Source organism: Myxocyprinus asiaticus, chromosome 25 (assembly GCF_019703515.2).
Source record: "Myxocyprinus asiaticus isolate MX2 ecotype Aquarium Trade chromosome 25, UBuf_Myxa_2, whole genome shotgun sequence".
Classification (NCBI taxonomy): Eukaryota; Metazoa; Chordata; class Actinopteri; order Cypriniformes; family Catostomidae; genus Myxocyprinus; species Myxocyprinus asiaticus.
Window position 1 is genome coordinate 45413010 of NC_059368.1, and position 14157 is coordinate 45427166.

At 39.3% G+C, this 14157-nt stretch overlaps 1 protein-coding gene and 1 long non-coding RNA gene across 3 annotated transcripts; one reads left to right on the forward strand and one right to left on the reverse strand.

Annotated features, from left to right (window-relative positions):
- The first annotated feature begins 5072 nt into the window (after positions 1 to 5072).
- On the forward strand, positions 5073 to 9123 carry LOC127415896 (uncharacterized). The gene is made up of 3 exons (XR_007893013.1): positions 5073 to 5191; positions 6376 to 6517; positions 8254 to 9123. It is a non-coding gene; the product is annotated as an uncharacterized LOC127415896 (long non-coding RNA).
- Positions 9124 to 12174: 3051 nt separating this feature from the next.
- On the reverse strand, positions 12175 to 14110 carry LOC127415855 (uncharacterized). Of its 2 annotated transcripts, none has more exons than XM_051654857.1 (2): positions 13199 to 14110; positions 12175 to 13138 (listed from the first exon to the last, which is right to left on the reverse strand). In XM_051654857.1, the coding sequence occupies exons 1-2, from the start codon at positions 13520 to 13522 to the stop codon at positions 12398 to 12400; spliced, it is 1065 nt and encodes a 354-aa protein (XP_051510817.1). In that variant the 5' UTR covers positions 13523 to 14110; the 3' UTR covers positions 12175 to 12397. The 2 variants fall into 2 exon arrangements, with proteins under 2 accessions (XP_051510817.1, XP_051510815.1); XM_051654855.1 differs by having other exon boundaries at positions 13169 to 14110.
- Positions 14111 to 14157: the final 47 nt, after the last annotated feature.

The following is a 14157-nucleotide window of genomic DNA, read 5'->3' on the forward strand; positions in this document are numbered from 1 at the left end:
CACACTGTACGTCTTGGCAGGGGCATTGTGGGTAGAGAGTGCCACCTAACACCTGTATTTTAACACAGGCTGCGTCCCAATCTCATACTGTATTTATATTACGCACTAAAAGTATATACTGTGTGGGTGGGTGTGTACCCGACTGAAATGAACAGCTCAGACCAGCCAAGGTTGTTTGCTGCTCACAGGTGGCTTCCGCTGGTCAGGCTGGTCTAGTTTGATGTTTTTAAAGAGGTTTTGGGCACTTGTCAGTTAGTCAGGCTGGGAAACCAGCTGCCCAACCAAATAAATCAGCTGAACACCAGCTTGGCCAGGCTGGGAGATCAGCTAAACCAGTTAAGACCTTCAAGCCATCTTAGGTTGGTTTAAGCTATTTTTTGTTTTCCAGCAGGGTAAGACATTAATTACTTTCAAATTCAATTGTACTTTTAGACCTGCTGAGAAGCAGCTTAAATCAGCCTAATATAGTTTGCTGGTCTTAACTGGTTTAAGAGGGTCTAGCTTGTCTCCCAGCCTCGCCAAGCTGGTGTTCAGCTGGTTTAGCAGTTCAACCAGCTGGTCCTCCATCCTGACTGGCTGACAGCCTGACTAGGCTAGTAGACCAGATAAGACCATCAAACCATCTTAAGCTGGTTTAAGCTGTTTTTTTTTTTTTTTCAGCAGGGTAATACATTCAATACTTTCAAATTAATTTTTACTCACTTTTAGACCTGCTGAAAAGCATCTTAAACCAGCCTAAGATAGTTTTCTGGTCTTAGCCAGTTTAAAAGGATCTAGCTTGTCTCCCAGCCTTGCCAAGCTGGTGTTTAGCTGGTTTAGTTGGTCATCCAGCTGGTCTTCCAACCTGACCAGCTCACAAGTGACCAGCTGACGGCCTGACCAGGTTAGTAGACCAGCTAAGACTATCAAGCCATATTAGGCTGGTTTAAGATGTTTTTGTTTTTGTTTTTTTTCCAGCAGGATAAGATATTCTTTACTTTCAAATTAATTTGTACTTCACTTTAAGACCTGCTGAAAAGCATCTTAAACCAGCCTAAGATTGTTTGCTGGTCTTGGCTGATTTAAAATGGTCTAGCTGGTTTACCAGGCTGGACAAACTGGTGTTCAGCTGGTTTAGTTGGTCAACCAGCTGGTCTTCCAGCCTGACCAGCTGACAAATGCCCAAAATCACAGTAAAACCAGCTAAATAGACTGGCTGGTCTAATAGACTGGCTAAGACCCTCAAACTATTTTAGGCTGGTTTAAGCTGGAGGTTAATACATTTGTAATGTGCTGTGACAGCTTTGGCCTCGCATTCATATGCACTTTTGTACCACTGAAAAAGTCGAAAGAGAATCATCACAAACTTGCACAAAGGGGTTGTGGGCAATATCAGGTGAGAAAAGCATGCACAGATGCACGCTTGGAAAATCCACCCACATTAGCACACCACCCAAACACCTTTTATATACTATTTATGTAGATTTACTTTATACGTATTTTTCACTTTGGCATGTGCGAATTTGAATCTCGTACACTATTTAGGACAAAACCAATGACTACATTAGGTCCAGAAAGAGGAGAAGAGAAAATGGAGTGAAGGACAGAGAGAACAGAGGATAGAGGAAGTGAGAGAGAAAGAAAGCACATTAAGGGCTGCGGTAAAAGATGGAGCAGTTTTCCAGGCCATTAGCCTCAAAGATGAGGTGAAGGCAAGAGTTATAGAGAGATTGATAGAGAGAGAGAGAGAGATCTATTCTAGCTGTGCTTCTGTAGTTTATGTACTGATTGCCTCTTATCACAGATTCTGTTTGGCAGCTTCAGCTGAGTCTAACAGAGCTAATGCTAACAACATTAGCATGACTGCCAATCTCTCCTTCAGCTGCTGTCTCATGCGCTGCACCCTGAAAAAGTGTTTGGAAACTGAAGTCTCGCTTTTTAAAGAAAGATAGCACATGCACACTTTTCAAGTAAAACATTTCACCAAAATATTGTTCTTAGGTTTGAAATGCTAAAACGATACTGTTCAAAATGCAGACAAAAAGAGTTTGGACAGTTTATGTGCTGAACTTCACCAGCGGTTACTCTTCAAGGACACCTGTATGAAATACATCCATTAAAAATCGCCTTGACACCAGCTGATTAAAAGTCACTGAGTGAAAAAAGATAGTTCTGTGAAAAGCTCTAGAATCATTTGTTTGCAGATAACACTTTGTTTTCTAACGCAATGGCATTCAAACATTTTTAAGTGTTCCTTAAGAGTCCAAATACTTTTGAGGTCACTGCATGTAAAAATAGGATTATGTCCTGAAAATTGATTCACACAGGTATAAAATTAATTTATTTAATTCCATTACAGCTACCTGCTCTTGACAAACACTTTCTTACCTAAGCAACTCGTAAGGTGTGCACACACACAAGTAATGTCTCAAAATGTAGTTAGCTGACTCGCTGTGTTGCCAAGATAAGCAAATTTCGACATTAACAGCATCCTGACCCAAATGGAACCTCATAAGTGTCTGATTTGAGATGCACTTCATAGGCAGCAATTTCGTTAATAGCCACTCTCTTGTGGTAAGCAAATAGCACTCCTGTCGTGATCCACACAAGAGAGTCGACATTCTGATGCTAGACTGTGGCTAGGCTGATGATCCTACACTAAAAGCATCAAAAAGTTGAAAACATACAGTATTTGGGTAAAATTTTGAGAAATGTATCATTTTACTTGTATTTTTATTTAGTACACTATAATCCTTTCATGCTCTGATTATGACCGACACCATATTTCTCTGTAGTTTGTGTGATGTTTGTAAAAGCTTTACCTGCAGTACTTGAGCTCTGATGTCTTTATAGCTTCATCATCTCTCTCTCTGCTGCTGTCACTCTGCTGCTCTCAGGCCACGCCCCTCGCTGAGGTCAAAGAACCGGCGGTATTAACTACTTTACACACACCAGCACACGCACAAACACATGTGTGCACATACATGGATATTACATAGCGTGAATATTACATAAGTTCATAAATCCAGGTTGTTCTTTTCAGATGCACATTTCATATGGTTTTGTTTTGATATTTGATTAACAGTGAGCAGTGAGGTTTGAGGTCTGGTTTGTACCCATGCCTTTTATCATTTATCAGCATTTCTGTTTCAGTTGGATTTTTCTCTGTCTCTTTAAAGGGATCATATCATGCTTAATTTTATTTTATTTTGTTCCCTGAAGTCCACTGATAATTAGATGAAGAATTTGAAAACATAACGTTTAAAAAAAAGAAAAAAGAACACAATTAAACATGCCCCCTGACCCTTAGGTAAATTCTGTAATAAAAGTACATATTTTCCTACCATCTGAGCAATTCAAGCTTGAAGTACATGTAAGTTTGTGTTTTTCCGAGGTGTGTCAACAGGGGGCAGTCAGCACGCCTCAACAAACCTCACAAGCAGTGCAGCCACAGAATGAGAGCCATTCACACAGGACGTGTTCTTGACAGCTGGACAAAACACAACAGAATGCAGAGTTCTCCAGATGCCATTTTCAGAGTTTCAATTACTGTTTACTGGACACAGTGTCCTAAAAACGCGGCGTTTATGACACTGTAAACTAGTGAAACTCTCAAAGTCTGACTCACATAAACACATTGATATATAAACTGACAATTAAAGGAATATTCCGGGTTCAATACAAGTTAATCTCAGTCGATAGCATTTGTGGCATAATGCTGATTACCACAAAAAATTAATTTCGACTCGTCTCTGCTTTTCTTAAAAAAAGGCAAAAATCTGTGTTACAGTGAGACATTTACAATGGAAGTCAATGGGGTCAATTTTTGGAGGGTTTAAAGTGTGAAGCTTATCATTTTATAAAAGCACTTACATTAATTCTTCTGTTAAAACTCATGTATTATTTGAGCTGTAAAGTTGTTTAAATATTGGATTTTTACGGTCGTTTAAGGGTTTTAGGGTTTGCTGCATTACATTGTCTTGGTAACAAAGTTGTAAAATTGTCTATAACTTTCCACAGATGCGGTTAATAAGTGATTTTATCACAGTAAAATCATGTTAACACACATATTGTTTATGTCTTGTGTCTATACTTTTGAAACAGTGAGTATTTTAATGTTTACAGATTGACCCCATTGACTTCCATTGTAAGTGTCTCACTGGAACACACATTTGTGCTTTTTTTTTTTTTTAAAGAAAAGGAGGGATGAGTCCAAATACATTTTTGTGGTAATCAACATTATGCCATAAATGCTTTCGATTGGTCTTAACTTGTATTGAACCCAGAATATTCCTTTGAAAACAGTGCAGATAGAACGTGAGAACACGTCTTGTGAGAACAGGACAGACTGATGAACAAATCTGTTGACTGTGAGGTTATGTTCAATGATATGGGAATAAAACAAACAATATACTGACTTCTAAAGCCACTTTTTGTTTTGTCATATCAAGCTTTTACTCATATGCCTCAATAATGCAATATATTTCAATCTGAATATACAAATTATTATATTTATTATAGGTACTACATTTTATGTTTATAATTATTTGAATTATTATGTATTATTTAAATTGAATTATCTTTATTTTCGGGCCTTTGTTAGCAGATGTTGCTATTAATTTGGCATGTTATGTAATTAATTTAATTCAAATTTGTAATAGATTGACAGACCTACTTACCAACAATTTGAGACAGGCTCCATGTTTTTTTTGTTTGTTTTTTTTTGTCCATATTTTAGTTTGTCACGACAATTAAACTGCTGTTTTTTCCTGCTGCAGCTTTGAATTATCCATTTAAGTTCTGAAAGTTACAAGCCTTTCCCAAAAGATCAGAGAAAATGTGATTTCTTGTGACATGACCCCCTTTATATGTGCTCTTGTGTTTGTGTGTGCATGTGTTCATATGAATTTAAATTGTGCCAAAGATACCTCCATTAGCTTTTCTCTGGCGCCATCTACTGACTTTATTGTAAAATAAAAGTCAAACGTCTTATCATTTCTGTACTGTGTTTAGTGACCGACAATCTTGAGAATGTTTTGGTGGGTCAGAAATGATGCAATATTTAGCATTTGATTTGCATTTTCTCTGTCCAGTGGCAAGTTTCCTGTGCAGCGGAGGCAGAGCCTGTTGTCCTGGAATTGGCCAAACAGTTTGGTCTGTCCAGAAACAGTCACATGGCCTTTGAGTTTGATGACAGAAAGGTCAAGAAAAGGTGAGAGTAAAAATCACCTTGACACCAGCTGATTAGAAGTCATTGAATTGTCGTTAGTTCTGAGTAAAAAAAAAAAGAAGAAGAAAAGCATTTAAAACATGCAGATCACACTTGTACGGAGCTCCTTAGATGACAGGGCGGGAATTGTTTTGCTTGCCCTCGCAATAAAGTGCGGAAATGATTTTGCCGGAAATCATTTTTCTATAGTAATATTGTAGTAACCATGACTGTTGTAGGCTAACCATGTTTTGTTTTTTGCTGAAGCCATGTTTTTAATACAGTATACTGTATCATTTAATTTTCATTTTCATTCATTTCATTTATTTCTTTATTTAGGCTGAAGCCAAAGCTTATTATGTTTACACTTTTTTACCTAGTTTATCTAGTTTTATATTCTCTCTATATTATCTCTTTAAATATTTCCATTTACTATCCTATTCACAACTCGTAAGAAAAAAAGAAAATAAAAGGAAAATATAACATTTAGAAATTTGACTTGACCCTAACAAATACATAATTTTAATCAAACTTAACAAAATGTACCATTTGCTTTAACTGCTTAATTTCTATATAGATGACACATATACATTAATACAAACATATACACATATTTGCATAATACAATGTACCTATCAACCCATTCTTTCATACTTATTAAACACCTCAATTTTAAACATTCTCTTAAATGCATTAATTATTTTACACAATTGTAATTTATTTTTAAGCTTAAATACCTACCATGTTATTTGTAGTGAAACCATAACCACAAAAGTATTATTTTTATTATCATAGTTTTCATTGTCCTGTTTTATTACAATGGTCTGACTATGAATATCAAGGTTAAAATATGGTAAATGTATTGCGAGGACACGTTCTGAAAGGTTCTTTGGGGAACCAAAAGTGGTTCTTCTGCAACATTGCTGAGAACTGCGAAACCCCCTTTTGGAACCTTTATTTTTAAGAGTGTACATATAATTTCTTTATTTATGTAGTTCCCTGTTTGTTTTGTACTTGGCGAACAAAGTTTCTAAAGCGTCAAGTTTTTCAAATGAATTGCTAACAGTATTTTATAAGATACTTTTTAGTGACCATCAGACAAAATGTGATGAGACCTTCTTTAACTTTAATCTGTATAAAAATGTAATTGTTTTCGATTGTTCTCTGTGCGTGGTGTGCTTGTGTAGGTGCTGTACAGTATCAGCGCTTGCATCAGGAACTTCAAGATGCTGAATCTGCCATTAGACATGGAGAACCCCACATCCAGCTACCTCGTGGGCTCCTGTTTTGCCAACCCGGAAAAAGGAACTTATTTTAATGCCAAAGCCAGTATGATTTGATTTTTTATTAATTTGCAAAAGTGTTGTTTGGTGTCTAAGCTACGCCAATGACCCTGTGTATGTGGGAGGATACCCCGGTACGTCAATCAAACTTTGTTGCCGTGGTGTCATAGTTTTCATTGGAGCAGCTTGGTGCTAATCCACTGAAAATAAATGTATTATTTGATTTCTATACTTGGGTGATTTTTCAGTTGGGTCACTTTTACTGCTGAAACATCTTCAAACTGTGTTAAAATATTTATCACGTCCTGGAATAAAAATATGCTTTTTTTATTCCACCATTAAAAAAAACATTTTCTCTCCAATTTGGAATGCCCAATTCCCACTACTTAGTAGGTCCTCATGGTGGTGCGGTTACTCACCTCAATCCGGGTGGTGGTGGACAAGTCTGAGTTGCCTCCACTTATGAGACAGTCAATCTGCGCATCTTATCACGTGACTTGTTGTGCATGACACTGTGGAGACTCATGCTATTCTCCGTGATCCACGCCCCATTGAGAGCGAGAACCACTAATCGCAACCATGAGGAGGTAACCCATGTGACTCTACCCTCCCTAGCAACCGGGCCAATTTGGTCGCTTAGGAGACCTGGTTGAAGTCACTCAGCATGCCCTGGATTCAAACTCGCGACTTCAGGTGTGGTAGTCAGCATCTTTACTCACTGAGCTACCCAGGCCCCCAACAGTCAACTATCTTTGAATTTATACATATGAAAATAAATTGTTTCTAAATTAAAATTCTCAAATAATAACCTGTTTGGCAATGACAATTAATGAAGCTACTCTCAGATCATGATGTAAAAATATTTCTAAAACTCTTTGGTGAAAGTCAGTTTCAGTCAGTTTTGTGAAATCTGTGTGATGGTCATTACAGCAGTATTGGAGAGTAATTATTTGTTCTAAAGCAATTTAAAAATGTACACACAAATACTGCATAAATTGAAAATATAATTGTACATATTGTATTTTTTAGAAAAACATTTTTTTTCTAAAAATGTGAAAAATTAGAAAAACTTAACTTTGCTCATTTTGACACTTTTAGTGCTGTTAGATTGATCACATATATCAATATTTACTGAAAAAGACTCCCAAATAAAGTAATAAAAATAAATATAAATATTATATAATATTTAATAAATCTTACAATTCAGATAATTCAAATACATTACATCATATACAAATATTTTGGCAACAGACAAGTATTTGGACAATTCAATAAGTATGTTTAATTCAAAATAGTGTTTCTTTTATTTCCATATCATTGCACTGAACGCTATTATTGGCCTAATTCTGTTTGCGCTATTTTTAATTGATGGTCCGTGTACTCGTGTCAAATTGCGTAACATATTTTAAAGCTTTTTTGTTTTTCATATTATTAATCACATGTTAATTACATGTGAAAATGTTAGTCCTACTTTTTACACATTTATTAAGTGGTGATGTTTAAAAAGTCTGGGTAATTGACATTCCAAAATGGTAAAATTCTGCCAAATGTTACATTTTATCACTTAAAATAATTATAGAGACACAATTAAAAAGTTTAAAGCTTTAATAATCCATTGTTAACATAATAATGAACAGCATTTTTTCCCCTTAAAATGATCCCAAGGGACTGAAAAGATCCCCTAACAGAAGAATCACCTGTTTTAGGACATCAGTTGAGAATCAGTTTTGATATTTTTGGCTGGTTTCATAAACATGACTGAATCCTGTGTGTTTGTTGCAGAGGGTCTGAAGCAGTTTGGACTGACTATAAACACAGCGTTTAAAGGAGAAATGTGAAGATCACTAAAGCTGGGAAGGTTCTGGAGGTCCAAATGAACAAAGCCCTGGAGCTCAGAGGAGTTCAACCTGTCACCTGCCCCGCTAACTATACATACACACACACACACACACACACACACTCCTCACACCTCTAACCAGATACAAAGACAATCTCACCTATCAGTGAATGAATTAATCAAAAATAATAATAAATCTACAAGACAAAGTACAGAAACATTCAGAGAATGGACTGGATCTCAAGCTCTAGCACTCACAGCCAAATAACTCATAACAAAAATAGAAACAAACACCTAAACAAGCCAAAGACTTTAGGCTCACAGACATTTTTCAATGAAACTAAATCTAACACTCTTAAAAAGAAATGTTCCAACAAGGCTTTTACAGTCTGACGTCACAGGAGAACCTACTGAAGTTCCACACAAACTTCTTATTCTCTAGTTCTTGAGAAAACATTCTCTATACTGCTTTAAAGAACCCAGAAACCAATACACTGATCTGAGGAAATAAAACATTGAGAACTTTTTCCATCTCCAAAGAACTGTATATCAATTCAAGAACCCTATACAGCCAAACATGTTTTTTATGGATAACAAGAACCTTTATTTTAAAGAGTGAAAGGCCTTGAGGAATCAAAAACAAATTGCTTAAGACACGCATCGACAATGAACTACGTTCACACCGCAAAGCAGCCAATTCAGAATTTTTGCTCAAATCTATGAGGTTGTTCATATGACCTTTAAAATGTGGCTCAAATCAGAGACTGGTCTGAAACAGGTGATGCTCCTAAACTGACCCGCAAGTGTTAAACACCTACCCTGACATTTACACCATAACATAATATCATTTAATATGATATCATATCTTTTTATATCAAATTAGAAGGACTTAAATCTGTGCATTAACATTTTAACTTCTAATAACACTATTCAAAAAAAGTGTCACAACATTTGAGACCTTTTGTACGTCAATATATATTTAAATCATATTTTTGCACATTTCTGTGCAATACTTCATATGGTGCAATTCATAAATTGGTGCAAGAGTTTTAAAGATGTATGTGCACAATCAGGACAAATGTCGAGTGTGATTGACATAAAAATTGCAAATATTCCACCCTAAAGCTACAAAAAATATAAAAAACCCAGATCAGGTATATGAATAAAACAACATAGTCTCATCATGAGAATAATTTGTACGAGATGGCTAAAACGTAAGATATCGTATGACTTGGCTTGTATGGAAAGGTACGACTTTTAGACCAACTATTCAACAGTGAGAATTTCAGATCGATACAATTCAGGCATGACATTTTATGAAGCCTCCTATCCAACATTTTATTTTGAGAAAGAAACACATTTGGTTCCTCATTCCATATTTATTTATGCAATGCAAATGACTGATGGAGGTCAGTAACCTATAACACGATTCCCTCGTCTTGTTCCAAACCCAGACGTTTTCTTTATTCCATGGTACACAAGAGTTATTTTCCAATTAACCCCTTAAACATGGAGTGGCCTGGTACCAGGGTAAAATTAGAACTGTTCCTTTTTCACAATTTGCAAATTTGTGATCGCAATATTCATATTTAGAACCAGTAAAAAATCAAAAAGATCACACAGCCATGTATCATATTTCTTTGGAAAGCTCTTGTTAATTAGAATACAACGAGTAAATGTGTTCCACTCAGTGACCAAACTACAGTGAGAATAAGTGTGAAATCAACATGTATAATAAACAGATAAACAGAATTATCGTCACATTTTGGTGAAAAATAAACATTATATATAAAATGGCATATCACAACTTAATCAAACAAGACCTCACTCAACATAAGATGTGTAGATCCTGAAATATTCCTTTAAGATGTTGATGACAGCCATGCAGGGTATCGTTAATGACATCTCGATAGCGGTGGTTTCTTTGGGATCGATTCACTAAAACATGATCCTTCACATCATAGATGTGTCAGATCGTTCTCACTGGATCTCTAGAGAGTGTTAGATTCCATCTTTGGAAACAGGCAGATCCCCAAATGGGTCAGCAGAACCAGAGCGCACATACACAGACTGTGCACAAGAGGGCGTTCAATGCACAGTTTTCAGAGTGATGGAATAAGAAGCCAATGTGAACAATGTGAAGTATTTTTCATAGTTTTCAGTTATTCTGTTTTAACGTTCAATAAAGGACCTGAATACCTGCTTGGAGAGGTTTTTGGGAACTTTTGATCAATAAAAGGGCACAATAGCCTACATGTTTCCATATGCTATAACTTTGGATTGCTTTGTACTATCAACACAATTTTCTCCTGGTATAGTTGACATGTTGGAGAACAACACCAAAGTTAATTTGATGACCTTCCATTTTTACTGTCTAAAAGGTATAATGTCAAACATGAATAATAACTGAAAGTTTATTTTTAACGGTCATTTTTTTCTGTGGTTTGTCAGCAGAGTCTCCAAGCTTGATCCTAATATATTTTCTTCACATTTTGAAAGGTTTTCTATAAATTGATACCATGCAGTTGACCCTCTTTGCTATTTTTATTTTTTTGCTCCCCTTTTCTCCCCACTTTTGAATATCCAATTCCCAATGCGCTCTAAGTCCTCATGGTGGCGTAGTGACTCGCCTCAATCCAGGTGGTGGAGGATGAATCTCAGTTGCCTCCGCGTCTGAGACAGTCAATCCGCGCATCTTATCATGTGGCTTGTTGAGCGTGTTACTGCGGAGACATAACGCGTGTGGAGGCTTCAAGCTATTCTCCGCAGCATCCACGCACAACTCGCCAGGCGCCCCACCGAGAGCGAGAACCACATTATAGCGACCACGAGGAGGTTATCCCATGTGACTCTACCCTCCCTAGCAACCGGGCCAGTTTGGTTGCTTAGGAGACCTGGCTGGAGTCACTCAGCACAACCTGGACCTCATTGCTATTTTTTAGAGTTATAAGCTCTTACTTTTGGATATGCCATTTAAGCATTAAATCTTTAAAAAAATGCCTTCAGGTTGTAAGGGGTTGAAATCATAATTAAGTTTAGGGTTTAGGCAAGGGGGTTAGACTTTACAGTTTGGTTTAGACTTATATTAGGGGGTAATTTAGGATATGTTAGGAATGTTTTAGGATCATTAGGACTTAGGAACCTTGTTCGTTGGTTCACTTACAATGGCAGTAAAAGTCATATGTTTTTGTACAGTTTCTTACAATTTCACCATCTCGTACTAATTACAGTGTAACTGTAACGTGTGCTGGCACTGGCAATGACGAAGACGTGAAGATGAAGAACCCAAGTGCAGTTTATTTACAAAAGTGAATGCCCTAACTATACACGTGAACTAAACATAAACATAAACATGAACTTGACATAAACCTGACTTGATATAAACGTGGCCTGACATAAACATCTATACTCACATTCACATTCAATACTTGACAAAACACAATGGAAAACATGAGGCTTAAATACATGGACATGGGAGAACATAAACCAATGAACAAACAGAACTCATAACAAGCTAATTAAACAATAAACCAATGAAAACATGACACATGAACATGGAGGGAAAACAGAAATCACATGACAAGGGAAACAGGAACTAAACATTTCAAAATAAAAGACATGAATCAACAAACTACACATGACATATCCCCCCCACTAAGGGGTGGCTCCCGACACCCCAACACATAAACAAAACACGTAAAACATGACATAAATTCAAAGTTCTGTAGGGAGCGGGGGGGGGGGGGGGGGGTGTCTTGAGGCGTGGGGCGTGGCAGAGTCCGTGGAGGGTGGAGCCATGAGAGGCTCGAGGGGCGGAGCCATGGAAGGCGGAGCCGTGAGAGGCTCAAGGGGCGGAGCCATGGAACTTGGTGCCCGGAGAGTAGCCGAAGACTCGAAAGGCCAGGGTGGAGCTGATGGCAGGGAGGACCAAGGCGGCGCTGGAGGCTCGGAGGAGCAAGGCGGAGCTGGGGGTTCAGAAGACTGAGGTGGAGCCGGTGGGACTGAGGACCAAGGTGGAGCCGTAGGGAAGGAGGTCCCTGGTAGAGCTGACAGATCGGAGGGACGAGGCACAGCCAAAGGATCGGAGAGCTAAAGCGGAGCCAGGTGACCAACAGACCAAGGAGGAGCCGGAGGGACGAGGGACCCCGGCAAAGCCGACAGGCTGAAGGACCGCAGTGGAGCCGAGGGAACGCAGAGCTGAGGCAATGTCGAGGGACTGACAGGCCAAGGCGAAGTCCAGGGCTCGGAGGGTCCAGGCGGGGTCGGAGGGCCGAAAGTTCCCCTTGCCTGCTCAGGAGAACGAAGGGTGGGTATAAGGGTGGGAACCATCTCCAGGTCCAACTGCTCAGGTGTGGCTGTGACGTGGCATGGAGCAGGCTGAGGCGTTGCTGTGACGTGGCATGGAGCAGGCTGAGGGGTTGCTGTGACGTGGCATGGAGCAGGCTGAGGCGTTGCTGTGACGTGGCATGGAGCAGGCTGAGGCGTTGCTGTGGCGTGGCATGGAGCAGGCTGAGGCGTTGCTGTGGCGTGGCATGGAGCAGGCTGAGGCGTTGCTGTGGCGTGGCATGGAGCAGGCTGAGGTGTTGCTGTGACGTGGCATGGAGCAGGCTGAGGCGTTGCTGTGACGTGGCATGGAGCAGGCTGAGGCGTTGCTGTGGTGTGGCATGGAGCAGGCTGAGGCGTTGCTGTGACGTGGCATGGAGCAGGCTGAGGCGTTGCTGTGACGTGGCATGGAGCAAAAGATGGTGCTAGCTCAGCGACCATGACTAGGAACTCTGGATTGGCGGCCATGACGTGGAACTCTGGCTCGGCGGCGGCCATGACGTGGACCTCTGGCTCGGCGCCGGCCATGACGTGGACCTCTGGCTCGGCGCCGGCCATGACGTGGACCTCTGGCTCGGCGGCGGCCATGTCGTGGACCTCTGGCTCGGCAGCGGCCATGTCGTGGACCTCTGGCTCGGCATCCGCCTCCCCCACAGTGAACGCGGAACCAATGATCTGCAGAGCGAGGTCGATATACTGAGCGAGGGTAAGGGTACTCTTACCGCCTGGCATCAGAATGGAGATTGGCTCACTCAGTCCAAACCAGAAACAGTCTTTGAGTGCAACCTCATTAAAGTCCACCTGGAAGGCCAGATCGCAAAAGTCCTCCACATAGTCCTCCAGGGGACGATTCCCCTGACGTAGGCGCAGAAGCTGAACTGCTGGGTTCATGGTTCGGTCAAGTATTCTGTAACGTGTGCTGGCACTGGCAATGACGAAGACGTGAAGATGAAGAACCCAAGTGCAGTTTATTTACAAAAGTGAATGCCCTAACTATACACGTGAACTAAACATAAACATAAACATGAACTTGACATAAACCTGACTTGCTATAAACATGTAATCCTTCATTCATGAAGTCCTGGTGTATATTTTTGCATGGAGTGATTACATGTTGTGTGTAAATGAACAGTGTTTCAAAATAAAGAAATATCCCCTCTGATACAACTGTGTTACAATATGTTCCCTATACACTATGTTGAAATAATCACTGATATTGAGGAAGTGTGTTCATAAACAGGATGAGTATGAGGGTCAATAATTTTAGTCTGATTTCCAACCCTGCTATTGGGGCAAGTTGTTACAAATGGTCAGTGAACTGTATCTTTTTTCCTGGGCAATAACAGTGGAAATGTTCACAGCTTTTTTGTAGCTCAGACTTTAATGTATGTGCTTCTACAGGAACTGACTTAAAAATAAAAAAATAAAAAAAATAAACCTACCCTGAGAAATATTCACTGGAATAAGAAGTGTGACAGCTAGCCCCGCTCTCCCCTAGAAATGTAAAAATCTGTTAGCAGCGCGTG